We start from the raw sequence: 17,229 nt of genomic DNA on the forward strand, positions 1-17,229 counted from the left end.
TTTTTAAAGAATAAATAAATTTTTGGCTAGAATCGCCATTTCTGATTTGTTTTTCTATTCTCACCAGGAAACTTAAATTTTACTTTTCTGTGTATTTTTAAATCACTTAAATATCTAGAGATTAAACACTTCCCTAGTTGCCTTTCTCTGTGTTCTGAGAGAAAACACAAATAATAACCACTTATAAAGAAAAGCATATGGCATATAATATTAATGATTTTTCCCCAGTTTGTGGTATGATTCATCTTAACATGGTCCCTGAAGAGATGGAGTTTGTTCTTTGCTCTGAAACTGGAAATGTAATTAATTGGTATTGGATTTCTGGAGCGCAGGCAAATGGGGGAAGGGACCAGATGGGACTGCTCGAGCAGGAAGGAGGGGGCCCTAGGAGAGAGATGACAGGGCATCCTTGGACAGTCTCTCCAGTCAAAGCTTTGCATTTGTAAAGCTGGGCTGTTTAAAAGATCAGAGCTATTTCATGGTATTTTTGTCTTTTGGGAAGTGAGGAAGAAAAGGACAGAATTACTGTTTGCATTGTTATTCTCTTAGGTCATATTCTTTATCTAAAAAGAATAACTTTAATGGTCAAAGTGCAGGAGGAAGAAATGGAAGTCAGGGCATGGGGGCGAAATCTTTTTGTAGGCTCTGAAAATTAAATTTTATCGTCTCTTTTTTCGATTTAAGAGTTCCATCTGTAATAATGAGATTTCATAAGGTTTTGATCATTTGAAATTCCGGGATGATCTTTCAGTAAACTGTTGAGTTTACTGAAGGATATTTTTGTAACAGAATATATTTTTATGGTTAATGGTTGCAAAATATAGAAAAGTAAATATAATTTGTGACCGCTGAGAAAACTGCCTAATTTAAAAATATTAAATAGTATGTTTTAGTATAGTAATGCTGTTCTTCCTTACAGAAGTATAAATATATCTAAGGATTTAAGCTTATTTATATCTGGGACATAAAAATAGCATACTCATTCTTGAAATGCTCCATCAAAATACCAATATATGTCCGGTTAACATAACAGTATATCTCAAAGGAGTTCTTTTCTTCCTCCTGTTTAATTTCAAAGCCCAAATGAACATTGTACAGAGGTAGTACTTCATGAAAAGTACCCAAGTAATATAAATTCATGGCCAGTTTAATTTAGATTCCAATTACATTGGTAAAGCCATATTTCTGGGTATTTTCTATCACTTCATATTATTGATATTCTAATACTCAGAAATAGCCAAAGCACAAATCTAATACAGAATCGAATAATAGATGACAAATTAGCAGGAAAATGCATATATACAAACACTTAGTGAGGATAGGCGTGAAGGGCCCTAAATTCTTCACCCTGTTTTCTTTACTCTGTGAGTAGTGAACATTTCCCAGTCTCTTAATAAATATATGAATAGTGTTGTATAAATATTGAACATTTTAAAAGTTCTCTTGCAAATAATCAATGGTCTCATCTGGAGTTTTCTTTCCAGCGCACGTTCCACAATTTCAGATTGACCTTGGGAAACATTTTTCTTGTTTTCATTTTGAGTCAGATTCCTAGAATTCCAGTTTAGACAATCTTTTTGCCATTATTCCATAACACTGGTGTCAAAGGCCAGGCTGAGATTTGCTCGGGGAGGGATGCCACACGTCCATGGCTCTTGCCATGTGCTCACGAATCCTGCAGAATCCAGTTCGGCTACCATGGATGTGAAGTATTTTCAGCTATGTCCGGCCTTTTTTATCCCTTCTGTGAACTTAGTTCCTCACAGTTCAGCCCTCACTTCTCATTTGGCTCAGCTGTCAGTGCTTTGCCCCTGCAGCTGGATGTAAGCTCTCAGCCCACGAGGATCCGTCACTCCCTCTGCACCACAGACATGAGTGAGACACACAGCAGGACATCCAGACACGTGGACAGTGTACCTGGGCGATTTCCCCATGCCAGCCCCGCATTCTCTGTGACTGCTCGTTAGCTGCCGCTTTTCTCCTTTGGAAGATTTTTCAGTTGAATGTTATAAAGAGGAAAAAAGGACATGTTTTATTATTACAGTTTTTCAGGATGATAATTATTTTTGTCCAGGCTTTACAGTAGAGCCCAAACACATGTTTTATCCCCTCTAAGTCATCTCTTACATTAAATTTTAGGCCCTTGCCCTAAATTATACCTGATCTGTAGATTCCTAAAGATGAAAGAAAATGCTATGCAGATACAATCTCATTCTTCATATTTTCTTTTTCTTTTTTTTTTTTTTTTGGCTGTGCCATGCAGCATGCGGAACTTCCCCGCCCAGGGATCAAACCCACACCCCCTGCATTGGGAGCGCGGAGTCCTAACCACTGGGCCACCAGGGAAGTCCCTCATTCTTACTTTCCGATAAAAGTCAAAAATTCAGTGCCTGAACACGTCGCTAGAATATTTAGAATACCCTGACCTGAAAGTTTATCAGTGTTTAGGAACCTGCATGATGGAGTTTTCCAAGTTTGAATCTTTTTAATTCCACAAAATATTAATTAATGAATTCAGGAAACTTTGGGGTCTTCAGAATGATGATCAGATCCTCAAACTGCCAACATCTCACAAAGTATATTGATTGTCTTTTAAAGACTTGGGAAATATAAATACGACACAAGAATGTAATGTATAGCTCAAGGAGTATGGCCACTATTTTATAATAACTTTAAGTGGCGTGTAATCTATAAAAATATTGAATCACTGTTGTACACCTGAAAGGTTTGTAATATTGTAAATCAACTATACTTTAATTTTTTTAAGAAAGGACTCAGAAATGGGTTATACAAACATTGTTATTTTGTATTTATTTTGCCATAAAATGAGGCATTAATATAGACGCCACAGAAAACCATAATTTATTACTATTGTGATATCAGAATCTCATATGACAAATAGCCTAATGTTTTCCGGTGATCAGTGATAGGTATGGGGCTGCCTTTGTGATTAGCTTTTGCCTCCTATCTCACTCTGCCTCACCTTAATCTAAATTAAGTCCGTTCTTTTTTAAAAATTTTATTTATTTTTGGCCACATTGGGTCTTTGTTGCTGCGTGCAGACTTTCTGTAGTTGCAGCGAGTGGAGGCTACTCTTCGTTGCGGTGCGCGGGCTTGTCATTGCAGTGGCTTGTCTTTGTTGCGGAGCATGGGCTCTAGGCACGCAGGCTTCAGTAGTTGTGGCGCACGGGCTTCGTTGCTCCGCGGCATGTGGGATCTTCCCGGACCAGGGCTCGAACCCGTGTCCCCTGCATTGGCAGGCGGATCCTTAAACACTGTGCCACCAGGGAAGTCCCAGTCCTTTCTTTAAGAAGAATAACACCACCTGTTGTAACAGTGGAAGGATTGGAAGGACCTGGGAGCCTGCAAGAATATGAGATGCCTTGAAAGTTAATGACTGAGGCAAGACAAGATGATTCATCATTTAAGCCCAGTTCTCCTCAGGAGACCCTTTCCCCATATTGCTGACCCCTGCACCTGGAGGGCCAGTGGGCCTGAAGGGGAAAATCAGTTCCTTTCCCCACCACCATCGATTCTAGTTGCCCCTGCATTCCCGGGGGTCAGTGCCAGCAGTGGGTCTGGTCTCATCAGTCAGCAACCAAATATTCAGTGAAAACCTACTCTGACGTAGGGATGGTGCTGGCCACTGAGGATACACCAAGGCTACTCCTGGTGGGGATAGTGTACTATTTCCTGGGCTGGGGTTCTCACTGCAGGAGGGGAGGAGAAATGATACCTTCCAAGAAGATGTAGCAGAATCTTGTGCGAAGGAGGCCTTTCAATCTGCAGATCTGATAGACCTTCCCTGGGGAGGTCTTCTCAGGCACACCACCCCGCTTTGAGGGTCACTGCTGCCACCGAAGATGCTGATGGGAGCACGATGCCCCTGTGAATGGTTGGGAGGCCAACGAAAGGCTGAGAATTACTCAGACTGCAGGGTGTTAGCACACGGTTCCTACACCCCGAATGCCACAACACCGCAAAGAGTAAATAAATGAGAATGCAGTAGGACCGTGTACATTTATAATATCTGTTACATGGATATTAAGATTCAGTATTAAGGAAACTCAGGGATCCTTAGGCCTGAAGCCTGCACAGACCCCCGACAGTGCAGGGCTGTTAAACTAGAGGAAGAGTAGATGAAGCAGCAGCTGATGGTGCCAGTCCTGTCCCCGGACTCGTGTGGGAAAGGGAGCAGACACTGAAATCTACAGCCTTACAGAGTGACTAGCAGAAGCGGGGGTCGGGGCGTGGGAGTCTGCCCCACGTGCGTTTACTTGATGGTGAGAAAGATTCTGGGAAGATGGGGCGGGGGGAGAGGATGGGGAGAACGTGTGCAGTAATTGTCTGAAGAACCTGAGGTGCTGCCTGCCTCAGTTAAGACTGGCTGAGGAACTGGGCTGAGACCAAGCCAGCAGATAAGGTAAGGGACCTACAGTCAAGAGCTAGGGAGGGCAGCAAGGAAAGAAATGAAGTGAGGCCTAACAGATCCTCGCGTGCCGAGTTATAAAGGCTATCAGACGAGTTATATCTCTATTTATAGCTGGTCACAATTCTTCAGATCTAAGCAGGTGAATCAGGAACGTCGCAGAGTCATTGAGAAAACAGATACTCTCTGCTTCTAAATTCTGCATTTGGAACTAAGTAAGGGAGAGCTAATAAATGACATATATACACTACTATGCATAAAATAGATAGCTAATGAGAATGTACTGCATAGCGCAGGGAACTCTACTCAGTGCTCTGTGGTGACCTAAAAGGGAAGGAAATCCAAAAAAGAGGGGATATATGTATACTTACAGCGGATTCACTTTGCTGTACAGCAGAAACTAACACAACATTGTAAAGCAACTATACTCCAATTTAAAAAAAAAACAGACAGATAGGGGGACTTCCCCGGTGGTCCAGCAGTTAAGACTTCGCGCTCCCAATGCAGGGGGCCCAGGTTCGATCCCTGGTCAGGGAACTAGATCCCGCATGCCACAACGAAGAACCCGCATGCCGCAGCTAAGACCTAGAGCAGCTAAATAAATAAATAAAAATTTTTTTTAAATAAAAATGAATTTTAAAAATTAAAAAAAGATTTTTTTAAAAAGACAGCTATGCTAGTAGTAAGTTACATCTGTAAACTCCTTTCTGGTTTTTAAAGTATGTTTTACACATCATCCCATTTACTCCTGTCACAGGCCGTGATGCGAGAAGGCAGGTACTAAGGCCTTAAAAAGTTGAAATGACATGCTCTGACTTGTACTAAGTGGCTGAGCTTAGACTTGAACTACACAGGCCTTCTTCCCTTTTCCACTGATAAATATGCATGTGGACGTTTTCTATCAGAGAGCGGCAAGATTTGGAGGGCCTATGTAATTCCTAACTACTTTCTAGGTTCCCAGGTACAAATTAAACATTACAGGTTTTCAAAATACTGTGTAAAATCTTCTGTTATGAAAAAAAAGGAAGCCAAGTCTACCAAGTTCATGAAAGCAAGTTGACTCTGAGTACTAAATTGATTTACAGTTTTCTTTACTTGCATTTAATTACAATGATAACATGCAGTGTAAACAAGGATATAATTTATTCAGGACAAATAACTGACACATTGTTTTGCATCATTTCCTAGCAAGTTGTTGGGATGTATCTGTTGTGCCTTAAACTTTCCTTGGTGTTCTTGAAATAACCCGTTTGCATATATATATTGATGACTGTGCATCTGTTTCCTCCGTGAGACTTTTCCATGATGGAGTGTCTTCCCAGGCCTCGTGGGGAGACATTTTAGTCCACACCTCTGGACTAGGTAGAAGGGCATCCGTTGAAATTCTCCGAGTGCTTGATAGGGTGCCGCTCTCTCTGCCTTACCTCGTCAAGCACCTTCCACCAGACAGGGGCCAGTCTTTCTGCTTACTTTAAATGTGAAGGCGACAAGAGGTGGGACAGTACAAGAGCCAGGGGAGTGTCACGTGGGAAGAACCACAGTGGTCAGGACGCGTTTTTATTCCTTCTTCAAATGCATCTTTGATTTCTTTCCCGAAGCCTGAACAACAGGCCCCCGGGTCATCCCAGCTCGGGGAATCTCTGCAGGCGGCACTAATTGTGCTGCAGTATAGCGCAGTTTTGCAATCTAGAAAAAAATGCTTGTCAGGGACTGGCATGAAACCCCTAAACTCATTTTATCGGCAGCATGAAAGGGGCTGAGCCACAGGTTCTGGAGGGGAAAAGTTAATGTTCCGGCTCCGGCTTCCAGCAGTTTCTCCTGTGCAGTGGTGGTGGGGATGTACTCTAACTTTTTTATAGCTGGCTCTGATCCCACTGGAGATTTTTGAAATCATTACAATAAAAATGTTTCTGTGTCACTCTGTCCTTGAAATAGCACTGCCGTTGAATTCACACTTGTGTTTGTTGCAGAGAAAGCAGCAGCCGCCAACATAGATGAAGTGCAGAAGTCAGACGTGTCATCTACCGGGCAGGGTGTCATCGACAAGGATGCACTAGGGCCTATGATGCTTGAGGTAGTGCACCCTCATTTTGGTTCTGTATTTTACAATGTTGTTTATCCATTATCCCATTTAATTTTCAAGTGAATGTAATTTAAGGAGAATCCACACTTAATTTTCACTCTTAAAGTTGAAGTACGGCTGACCTCTTGAGCTTACTATTAATACTATGTATCTAGATTTTACTCCAAATTCCAGCTTATATATGTTTCAAATTGATAAAACAGAATTAAATCAAGTGGATTAGAATACAAATTTGACCAACTTTAACTGTCAGTTGAGCATTCATTTTGGAAAACCGCGTTCACAAGTCCTGTTAAATTCTGTGATATTGTTGTGGTTTGAAACGTTCCCAGAATTCTTAGATTTTCATATATGCATGTACATATGCCTTTATATACAGGTTAAAGTTTGAGGACCAAAAGGAGGTTTACTCGGGACTTCCCCGGCAGTCCACTGGTTAAGACTCTGTGCTTCCACTGCAGGGGGCACAGGTTCCATCCCTGGTCAGGGAACTAAGGTCCCGCGTGCCCCATGGTGCAGCCAAAGATTTTTTTAAAAAGGAAGTTTACGCTTTTTATTTATGTTACTTCAACTAGTTTATTGATTTCATAAAGACGAAAATTGAAGGAATAGGCAGAACTCGTAAGTGTAATGGTTTGTCGTAACTGCCTTTTCTTTATCAACTTTAGGAAGTTTTATGACCGGACTACTATCTAGAATTTGTAAAGTCCCGCTTTCTTATTTTACTAACCGGTACAGTATTAAACACCAAGTCCTTTGCTGTACCTCTTCCAGAATTAAAATTTAAGATGTAGGCTACGGTAAGATCAGGGAAAAAATGTCAGTGAATATATAACAAGAAGCAGAGGAGCCCTGAGACATAAATTATGTCAGTTCTCAGGATAATTTACTGTGCTGATGATATGATGAGATTGAAAATTACCACATGGCCAGAAGCTCTGCAGCATTGCCACTGTAGAAGCACTTAACTTGCAGCAGCTGCACGTATATAAGAAATTAGGATTTTTAAAGCAGAGATAACCAATAATTGCCCCTTTTTTTTCGGTTGGTGCATAAGATGATTTTTATTTTTAGAAAATCTAATTCTGTGAAAATCTACCATATAATCGGAGGAGGGTGGGGGGACACAGAAGAAATGTAAAGCTTGTCTGACCCGGTCTTTATATTTAGAAATGACAGAATTCATTCCTTGGGTCGGACCTTGCCGGCCAAAAGACTTTAAATGACCCCACATTGGCCCTGCGTATATCTCTTCTATCACTGGCTTGAAAACATTTAACAACAATTTTTAGAGAAAAAGCAAAAACACACTTAACCTGATTTTCCAGAATTCACAAGGCAGTGGAAGGCCAGAGAGTGCTACTTCCCACTTGGTTCTTAGAAGCAGATGAGAAAACTCTTAACTAGGTGGACTGTTTATTTAGAATTAGATGAAGGAACTAGAAACAAAATTCATTTGGAAATGATGGTAATCTAAATTTTTACCATTAGGAAATGCCCATATATCTGTGCTTATTCCTTATATGGGGGAAAATTAAAGTAGGGTGGAAACTCTTGGGAAGATTTTTGAGGCTTCTAAAAAGAAATGCTTGCAGTAACTACAAGGCTATGACTCAAGCCTTTTGAGAGTAAGTTCACTAATTGCAGAAATCAGATTGCTAGATATCAGTGGACCTTATCTCGTAAGATCAAATAAATCCACATTTTCACTGTTTCAAAATAGTCTTCTGAGAATTCAGTGCATTGAGCAAGCACCTGTTCAGCAGGACTTCAGTGCTAAGTGTGTGAGAGGTAACACTTTGAATCTAGAGACTTAAGGTTTGAATTTGCATCTTTATCCTTGTTTGCATGTAATAATCTAAACGGAGAAAACTTGTTCTCGTTGAGCCGTTCTAGGCATAGATGCACACTCATGCTTACATCATGGCATAGTGGTTGCTAGGCAACAAAACCAAATGTCAGCTTTTTTCATCAGAGCATATCATAGTGAGCTTTAAAAAAACAAACAGTTTTATAAGATGAAAGAATTTCATCTTTCGGTTATATTATGCCACAGTCAGTCTTTTTAGCATGGTACAAAGCAGCAGGAAACTACATGCACTTCCAAAAGTGAACAGTAGGTAATATAATTATGACAATCCCTGTTGAATGTGTATTTAAACAGTGAGTTTAAAAGTCCATTTGGTATATAACTAATCAACTGACTTCCTGTCCTACACACACACACACGCACACACACACACACACACACCGGTTCATACACACACTCACACACGCACACACACACACAAGGTTTCCAACAGTTGATGCCAACCTATCGTGGAAGGCTGTTTACACATAGTCTTGCTTTGCCCTGCATATTGTTTATACCATTGGGAAAACCTGACTGAACATTTAAGAAAAACTTAAAACCAAATGGTGTTTTTTTTAAATATATATTTTTAAGAGCTTTTCATTGGTGCCTTATGGTCAGTTCTAATTTGAGAGAGCGCTTAGTTTTGTCATGAAAATAGAATTAAAGATGGAATATATTCAAAGAAAGCTCACAAAATAGGAGCCTGCTAAATAATAACTTAAGGAAAAAACAAACTAGAGGAAAAGTAAACGCTTTATGTCCCATTCATACACTTCATTATACTGGTGTGCCCATGTAACATTCGTGTGAAAATAGTAGTAAATACACAGCATGAAGAAACTGGCATGCACTGTGTGGTCCACGTGGTCCTGGTCCAACCACTGCCTGATCAGCAACAAGCCTCTTCTGGTCCTGATCACTCCCCTGATCCATGAAACAGCTCTGACAAGTGAGGATCAAAAAGAAAAAGGAGGAGGAACCAAGAGAAACTCACTGAGCTCCTGGCCTTTGCATCACCCAGGCGACCATGATAGGAAGATGGGCTGGGTAAATACTGGAGAACACTGTGCTGAGTGGTAGTTGAAAGCATGGGATTTGGAGTCACATCCACCTGGATTTGCAACCCAGCTGACTAGTTGCAAGAGCTTGGGCGAATCCCTTAACCTCTTTGAGTCTCAGTTTTTTTCCTCCTCTGTGAATTGGAAAAGGGAAAACATTCCTTCCAGAATTGTAAATATTAAAGCGACACTGTGTGTTTAAGGCTCAGTAAACGCGTCTGTATCTATTATTATCCTCTTTATTTCCTGAAATGATCCTAGGTCCTTCACCTCCTTCCCTAATCTGTTTTGGAATGACAGCAAAGTGAGCTATGCACCCATCACAGGAAAAGTGCTACTGCTATCTGGGTGATTTAGGAGCCTGCATCTTGACAACTTGGAGAACAAGTAATAGAGCCAGACGTGATTAGTTAACTTTCCAGTCCTCACTGTTAGAAACCTAAACCTCAAGGCCCTGTGTAGTCTCAGGGCAGTGCCGGCTGTATCTCAGCCTGAGGTCCCCGGGAAGACTAGTTTGTCACATCAGACACACACCTCCCAGACCCTTTCCCCATTTACACCAAACAATAAAGGATTGGCGTTCCTTAAAAGGTCTCAGATCACCTTCGATTCTTTTCGCTTAAGCCTTGGAAGCTTTAAAGGTAGTAAAATTTTGATTTTTTTCCTTGGCGTTTATCCTTAAACTGAGGGAAAATTATCAATGACCTCTCCTTCCCATTGTATTCCATGAGGAACTGTACAAAAAAATGAGTCCGTATTGGATCCCTAGCAGAAAAGTAGTTCTCGGCCCTGCGGAGTACATCAGTCTCATTTGGAAAATGCAGATAAATGCCTGTATACTTTTACGTGGCAGTAGTTATCTCCTGATTAATTAACAAAGTGAGTGTTTGTCATTTAGTTTGTGACAGGAAACCCTGATGTAGGCTCTCTCCCACTTACTAAGATGGACTCATTTCAGCAAGAGAAAATGTGTTAGTTGTTTCTGAATGACAGGAGTGGAGCAAGAGAGACCACTCTGCTCCCCACACGTGAATTATGTCTCCCTTAAAGGGGCCACTCCCTTCCTAGCAGTCGGATGTGATTTTATGCTGCCTCCTTTCTAACACAATTTGTGCCTCTTCCCTTAGGCCCTTGATGGGTTCTTCTTTGTAGTGAACCTGGAAGGCAACGTTGTGTTTGTTTCAGAGAATGTGACACAGTACCTAAGGTATAACCAGGAAGAGCTGATGAACAAAAGCGTATATAGCATCCTGCATGTTGGGGACCACACTGAATTCGTCAAAAACCTGCTGCCAAAGTCCATAGGTAAATGAGTGTCTTCTGGGTCTCTCCTCAGCCCCTGCCCACATGCACAGTGTCTTGGCTAGAGGGCAGAAAACAGAACTGTATTCTGTCTGCTGGGGATAAGAGTAACTGGGTAATTTTTTAGAGATGCTTGTGTTAACTGTGTAAGCTTCGAGGTCAGGCAGAAAAGGACATCTGTAGATACTGGTCTTGAATGAATGGTCGTTTTGACCCTATATTTCAAGTAAGTAAAAATAATGCGGATGGAGAGTAGGCACATGGCAACTGTTTTCATGGGATTTATTTGGTTGTTTTTTAAGAAGCTGCCGATCGCCTCCCGCCCAATCCAGTGCCCGTAGGCTCTGCTTTGTCCTTTTCTTCCGTGACAACCTAAGACGCAGAAGGTCACGAGGAGCTTGAGATTCAGTTTATTTTGAGTCCTGCTGGTGAAGGGTATGATGTGGGTGTATACGACGTTCTAAAAATAAAATGCTGAGGAACAAGTGGCGTGTGGAGGTTCGAATGCTCCCAGCCTGGGAGCCCGAAATGGGCTCTGGGGCTTCACAGACTCCCCAGTGGCTCTGCAGGTGGCAAGGCACCCCCTCGCACCGCCCCTCCACACCGCTCCCTCCTTCCCCTTCCTGTCTTCCTCATCTCGACCTGGAGATGCTATCCGAGAGTGTCCGTGGTTCCGAAGGGCCGTACTTTAAAGCAGGTGATTCACAGCACGGGCCCCCCTCCGTGGCTGCTCTGGGGCATCGCTGTTCCCACTTACTAGGTGGCTCTTTTTTTATATTCTCACTTAAGCTGATGATGCTGAGAACGTCTCCATGGGTAAAAAGAAGTGCATATTTTAGTAGAGAATAAGGTCAAGTCCTGAGTTAGCAAGTATTTCTGTTCCTTTTCTTAAAACTGTTTATGCTAGCTGGTCTCATTGTTACCACGGTAAATAGGAAAAGGTCCTTTCACATTTCATTGTGGCTAGCTTTTCTTTAATAGCACAACCCTCTGTTCAAAGTGACTGCAACAGTAATACGAAGTCTATGACTACTCGTGTGAGGTCCTTCCATTATATTCTCTAATAAACGAACAAGAAAATGGGATGTCTTATTTCAAGTAACTAGTATTTTCAAATCTCTTCAGTAATTTTATGACTTCCTCAGAAGACCTATACTTATTAGTTCAGTATTATTAATTCACTTGTCTAAAGAGCTCTTTGCCTTACTTTATATTGTACTTTTTTATACTTTCAAATTACGTATTAACCTGAGTTAATAAGAACTTTTTTCTTTGATTACTCTATGTGGTCTTCATTATGTGAATAAGCTTTTAAGAATGCTGATGGTAAAATACACTTCTCAAATGTCTGTATAAAGCTAGCTATGGTTCCTCCTTGTAAAACAGTCTCCTGTAGTTCACCTGATATTTCCTTTTTCTCTCTAGGGTTTGTTTCCTTCTTTCTGCCTCTACAGCCCAGTGCTTGTGGGGTTAGCATTGTGTTCACCTAGGTGTCCTTTTAAGCGTTTTCTAACTAGTGACTTTTTGAGAGTGCATTTGCTTGTCTTATGACTGGCCCTTTTTTCTGATTCCCCTCTTTCATCGTCCTGCTGGTCCTAATATCTTTTATTTTTATTTTTATTATTTCTCTAATATCTTTTAGGTAAAACACAAGCGACAGTAATGAAAAGGGCACCAAAGTGAGAAGTAGGGTCGGTTCTGACTCCAGCTCTTCTAGAAGCTGAATATTTCTTAGCACATCAGTTTTCTCGCCTGTAGATGAGGAAGCTGATCTGGTGATCTGTAAACACCCTTAAATTCTCAAAATCAGTCATTATTTTATTTCTCTCTTTGATTTCTCTAATGCATCTCCCCCCCCAAAAAAGAGGGCTTTCTTCTCTTTCATCTTTTTCTTGAATTAATATATATGTTTCTAAGTATTGATACTAAAATAGAAGACATGTGAAGTAGTATTTCATTGAAAAGAAATAAATGACATTAGCAGTGTATCCTCAAGATCATCTCCGTCTTATGAAGAAATATGCATGAAGCAAAAAAAGAAAAAAACTACAGCCAAGTTACAGAATATACAGTAAAATTTCAGTTAAGTTTTAGGAAAGAAAGGTCAGTAAGAAGAGGCAGTGTGGGATGCCTAGAGCAGTTGGTTAAGTACCTAAAGGATCTCAGCCTTAGAGCAGGAGTACATGTGGATGGGAGACATAGAGGCAGCCTGACCTTTTAGACAGGGTAGCAGGTGCAAAGATATCCACGTGGGACTGGGTATGGAAGGTGATGGCAGGGAGGCTTGTGCTGGGCAACATGAAAGATCTGGTTAGATGGGTAAGAGGGGGCTGGTCAGTAATCAGGGCCTGCACTTGAAGGGGAAGAGTCATGGTGAAGAGTAAGAAGTGTGTAAAAGACATTTGAAATTCCCAAGAATTAACCCAATAATTTTTCCCCTTTAGATTTTGAAATTACTTAGAAAAGTTTAAGCACTATATGAAAGTAAGATAACCATATGTTTCTTACATCGTTCTGATAATTAGGCAGAAGCCAGTCTGACGCTAGTTTCTTTACACTGTCGGGTTGCTTTTGCCTTTTGCTCAGTGAACGGGGGAGCTTGGTCTGGCGAACCTCCCAGGCGGAACAGCCATACTTTCAATTGTCGGATGCTGGTAAAACCTTTACCTGATTCAGAAGAGGAAGGTCATGAAAACCAGGAAGCACATCAGAAATATGAAACTATGCAGTGCTTTGCTGTCTCCCAACCAAAGTCCATCAAAGAAGAAGGAGAAGGTAGGGGCCACATCTCTGGGATATGGTGCATCGTGTGTTCCTGGGCTGCTGCTTCCACACTTAATAATCTGAAATTAGACGCCACACAAGGAAAAATGTAGAGGCAGTTTCTTTGTTCTTTTCACCTACTTAATAATTGAATTTATCACAAAAATTGTGAACTCTTTAAAACAGCACGATCCAGTAGAATTTGCTGTGATGATGGCAGTGTTACGTGTCTTCAGTGTCCAACACAGCCGCCACTAGTTACATGTGGCTACTGAGCATTTGAAATATCAATAATGCAGTTGGGGACCAAATTGTCTATTTTATTAAGTTTTCATTTAAGTAGCCCCATGTGGCCAGTAGCTACCCTGCTGGCGCACGTCCACTAGTGTTGAACCTCTCGGGGATCCTAGGCCCCTCTGAATGTCTACAGCAAGCTCCGAGCCACGCCCTAGAAAAACACACATGGTACAAATAACATCTTTCGTATACTTCCAAGGGATGAATGGATTTCATATGGTTTGTCTACGGACGCTGCATCCAGGATAGGAGAGGATGGAGACGGGAGTGGGGATTGGGAGAAGGGTTCCAAACTGTAAGCTCATAGGCTCTTCCCTTTCAAGAGATGCTGGTGTAGTGTCCACCCGCTACGCCCTCCGAGCAAGCCACTCCACACCGCCGAGTGTCACTGTCTGTGACATGGGACAATGCTGAAGAGCGCGTTCTGCGTGTGTAGCAGAAGGGGAAGAGCCGAGAACCATCAGTCAGTGGAAACACTGTGGGCTTTGTAATCAGGCAGGCCAGGCCCTAAATCAGCCGCTTGCCAGCTCTGACTCTGGGCAGCCTTCTCGACCTCTGAACATCCGTGTACTCCCTTAACCAGTGAAGTCAACAATTCCAGTATCACAGCGTAATAAGGCTTAAGTGAACATGCCTGAACCATGGTTGGCATTCAATACTAGATATTTAATCCTCTTTTAAAAAAATATGTAAGTAATTTTTAATTTAAATGTTATTGGAAAGGAAGTTAATAGAGCTGTCACAGATGATACATAGTTTTCAAAATGAAATTTTTACATAGATATGGAATGTCAAGCGATTTTATTCTCCTGTATGCAACAGAGTACGTGTTGCTAACACATCCATCTGTGATAATATTCTAAAGCCGTATTCTGCAGCTGAGCTGACTTATGATTTTGTGCTATATATTTATTTAAACATCTTCGTACATTTAAAATCTGATTCCGAATGTTTCCACAGTGTAGCGTAAGAGTAGGGTTTCTGAGGCATGGTGCGCTCACATTCAAATCCTGGCTTCCCCAAAGTTTTGTGTGATGTTGGGCAAGTTACTGAAACTCCGTGCTTTGGATTCTCCTCTGTTAAATGGAGATAATGCTAGTACCTGCCTCATAGAGTTGTTAAGAGGATTAACTGAATCAGGAGCCTGTAAAGCAGCTGGAAGGGTGTCTGTCTCATAGTAAGTGCTCAAAAATTCAGCTTTTATTAATGTTGAGGACAAGGATTACATTTATTTTTGTGATACTCACTATTACTGGATATATTTAAAGAACTTCTTTCCCGAATTTAAAGGTGAACAATCATAAATCAGCGGCATAAGATATGAAGAGACTTTTTAAATCGACCTTTTCCCCAGCATGTTTGAAGTTGAAAGGGCTTGCAGTGTGCTCTGCATGTTACAAGATAAAACACATCCTCCCTGTTCTCCAGAAGTGAACACAGATACATAAAACAGTTGAAGTGGGGTAAGGAATAAATGCTTAGAGCTGTGTGAGAACCTAGCCATGGCCCAGACTCTGAACTTGGCACACACTGCATTTTCTAGGATTTGTTCTCCGAATCTGAGTCTAGACACTGTTTGTATACTTCATTTTAAATTGCATATTGCCACTGTAGGAGCGTTGACGTGGTTGGGTAGCAGGTATATCTAGTTTTCCTGTGTCTTGGTGAACCTAGAGCTCGAGGAGCAGGCTCTTGACAGAGTATCAGCATTTAGTTTTCATCATTTGTGTGCTTGCCTTATGCATTCAGGTGGCTGGTACTATCAGCCAGTTAATAAGAAAGGCTTCCACTCTTTTCCACCGCTGGGGACATGGTTGCAGGTGGTGGACTCTAGTGTGGTGGATGTGCTTTTATCACGTGTGTCGTGTGGCTTCAGCGGTTTATCCTCAGCTCCCCGAGCTCATCCGCCCCCGGCTGCTTCCCACTTCAGGGGAGGAGCGGAGGTACATAGTGTTGCGTCGCTCTCTCCCTTATTGATCTACGAGGTTGTGCTGTCAGAAATGCATTTGATCTTGTCTGAAACACTAAAAAAGCCTGATACGATAACCATCAATGTATGTGATTGAAGATTTGCAGTCCTGCCTGATTTGTGTGGCCAGAAGAGTCCCCATGAAGGAGAGACCAGTTCTTCCCTCATCAGAAAGTTTCACTACTCGCCAAGATCTCCAAGGTAAATTCTCTTGCCAGAGAAATCCTAGAATACCTCCATGTTCGTAAATGCAAGGAATGGGTCTAGAAAATGATGAAGAAGCTGGTAGTAGTGGCTGCTGCTGGGGCAGAAGCGTGGAGGAGCTGGAGACGGGGGCGGGGTGGGGGACACTTCTTTTCACTGTCTACCCTTTTGGTCCGTGCACTTGTGCTACCTATTCCAAATAAACAAATTTTTACCTTTTTAAGATGTACTTATTTCTGTAAAGAATAGATCAGTGCGTAGGTATAATGCTTGCTGTTATTTACTAGGCAAGATCACGTCCCTGGACACCAGCACCATGCGGGCAGCCATGAAGCCGGGCTGGGAGGACCTGGTGAGGAGGTGCATCCAGAAGTTCCACGCGCAGCACGAAGGGGAGTCTGTGTCTTATGCCAAGAGGCATCACCATGAAGGTAACCGTCTCTACACGGTACTTTTCTTGAAGTTCATCTTGCTAAATTACTGCTTTTTTATGAGAGCTCTCTTGGAAACAGTGATTCCTGAATCCACCTCCGGGGACCTGGATCTGGTGACTCTTTGGGTTCATACGTACTTGGCATCGTCTTGCCCAGAATTGTCGCCATCTGAAGGGAAATTGAATAGGAGAACCTGTAAGGCTAAGAGTGTGATGAAGGAAATCGAACTGGGCATGATAATCTCACAAAGACAGATGAAAGGAAAGGGAAAGAGATCATTGTCTCTGATGCTATGGCTTCTAGATGTGTAAAACAACGTACTGAGGTCCCCTGTAATAGCAAAAGAAATACCATCTGAATCGTAAGGACACTGTGGAAATAAGAATGAAAGGAAATTTGCAGGAGCAGGTGAATTCCTGTTAGAGGCGCCAGTGGGATGCCAAGCCCTCCTTCCAGATGACGACCACTGAAGACCGCCCAGATGTTTCTCGAAAGAGATGAAGTGACTTGTCTGAGGTCGCACAGTTAGTTAATAGGACACCTGGAACTGAACCCAAGACTCAGCCCTCCTTGAGCACCTGCCCTTTGCCTGGTGTTGCCCCTCTTTCTGTAAGCCCCTTGATCGCCACAGCCCACCTAGGAAGTGGGCGTTTGACTCTTGTGCTGTCAGTGGGGAGCTGACACAGGTGACATGGCCTCGGAAGCCTTCGATTAGAAAGGCTCCTGTCAGCTCCTGGGACTTCCCTGGTGGCACAGTGGTTAAGACTCTACGCTCCCAATGCAGGGGGCCCGGGTTCGATCCCTGGTCAGGGAACTAGATCCCACATGCATGCCG

At 42.1% G+C, this 17,229-nt stretch overlaps 1 protein-coding gene across 11 annotated transcripts in view; it reads left to right on the forward strand.

Annotated features, from left to right (window-relative positions):
- NCOA2 (nuclear receptor coactivator 2) overlaps positions 1–17,229 on the forward strand; it is a 273,875-nt gene that overhangs the window by 206,525 nt on the left and 50,121 nt on the right. For all 11 annotated transcript variants that reach the window (XM_027127937.1, XM_027127938.1, XM_027127928.1 and 8 more), the window contains 5 exons: positions 6,400–6,503; positions 10,553–10,730; positions 13,314–13,502; positions 15,856–15,957; positions 16,248–16,391. In XM_027127937.1, coding sequence (XP_026983738.1) covers positions 6,400–6,503; positions 10,553–10,730; positions 13,314–13,502; positions 15,856–15,957; positions 16,248–16,391 — 717 coding nt within the window. The remainder of the gene's footprint in view (positions 1–6,399; positions 6,504–10,552; positions 10,731–13,313; positions 13,503–15,855; positions 15,958–16,247; positions 16,392–17,229) is intronic.

The sequence above is a fragment of the Aethalodelphis obliquidens genome, unplaced genomic scaffold (assembly GCF_003676395.1).
Source record: "Aethalodelphis obliquidens isolate GAN/ISIS:26980383/991018 unplaced genomic scaffold, ASM367639v1 scaffold33, whole genome shotgun sequence".
NCBI classification, from domain to species: domain Eukaryota; kingdom Metazoa; phylum Chordata; class Mammalia; order Artiodactyla; family Delphinidae; genus Aethalodelphis; species Aethalodelphis obliquidens.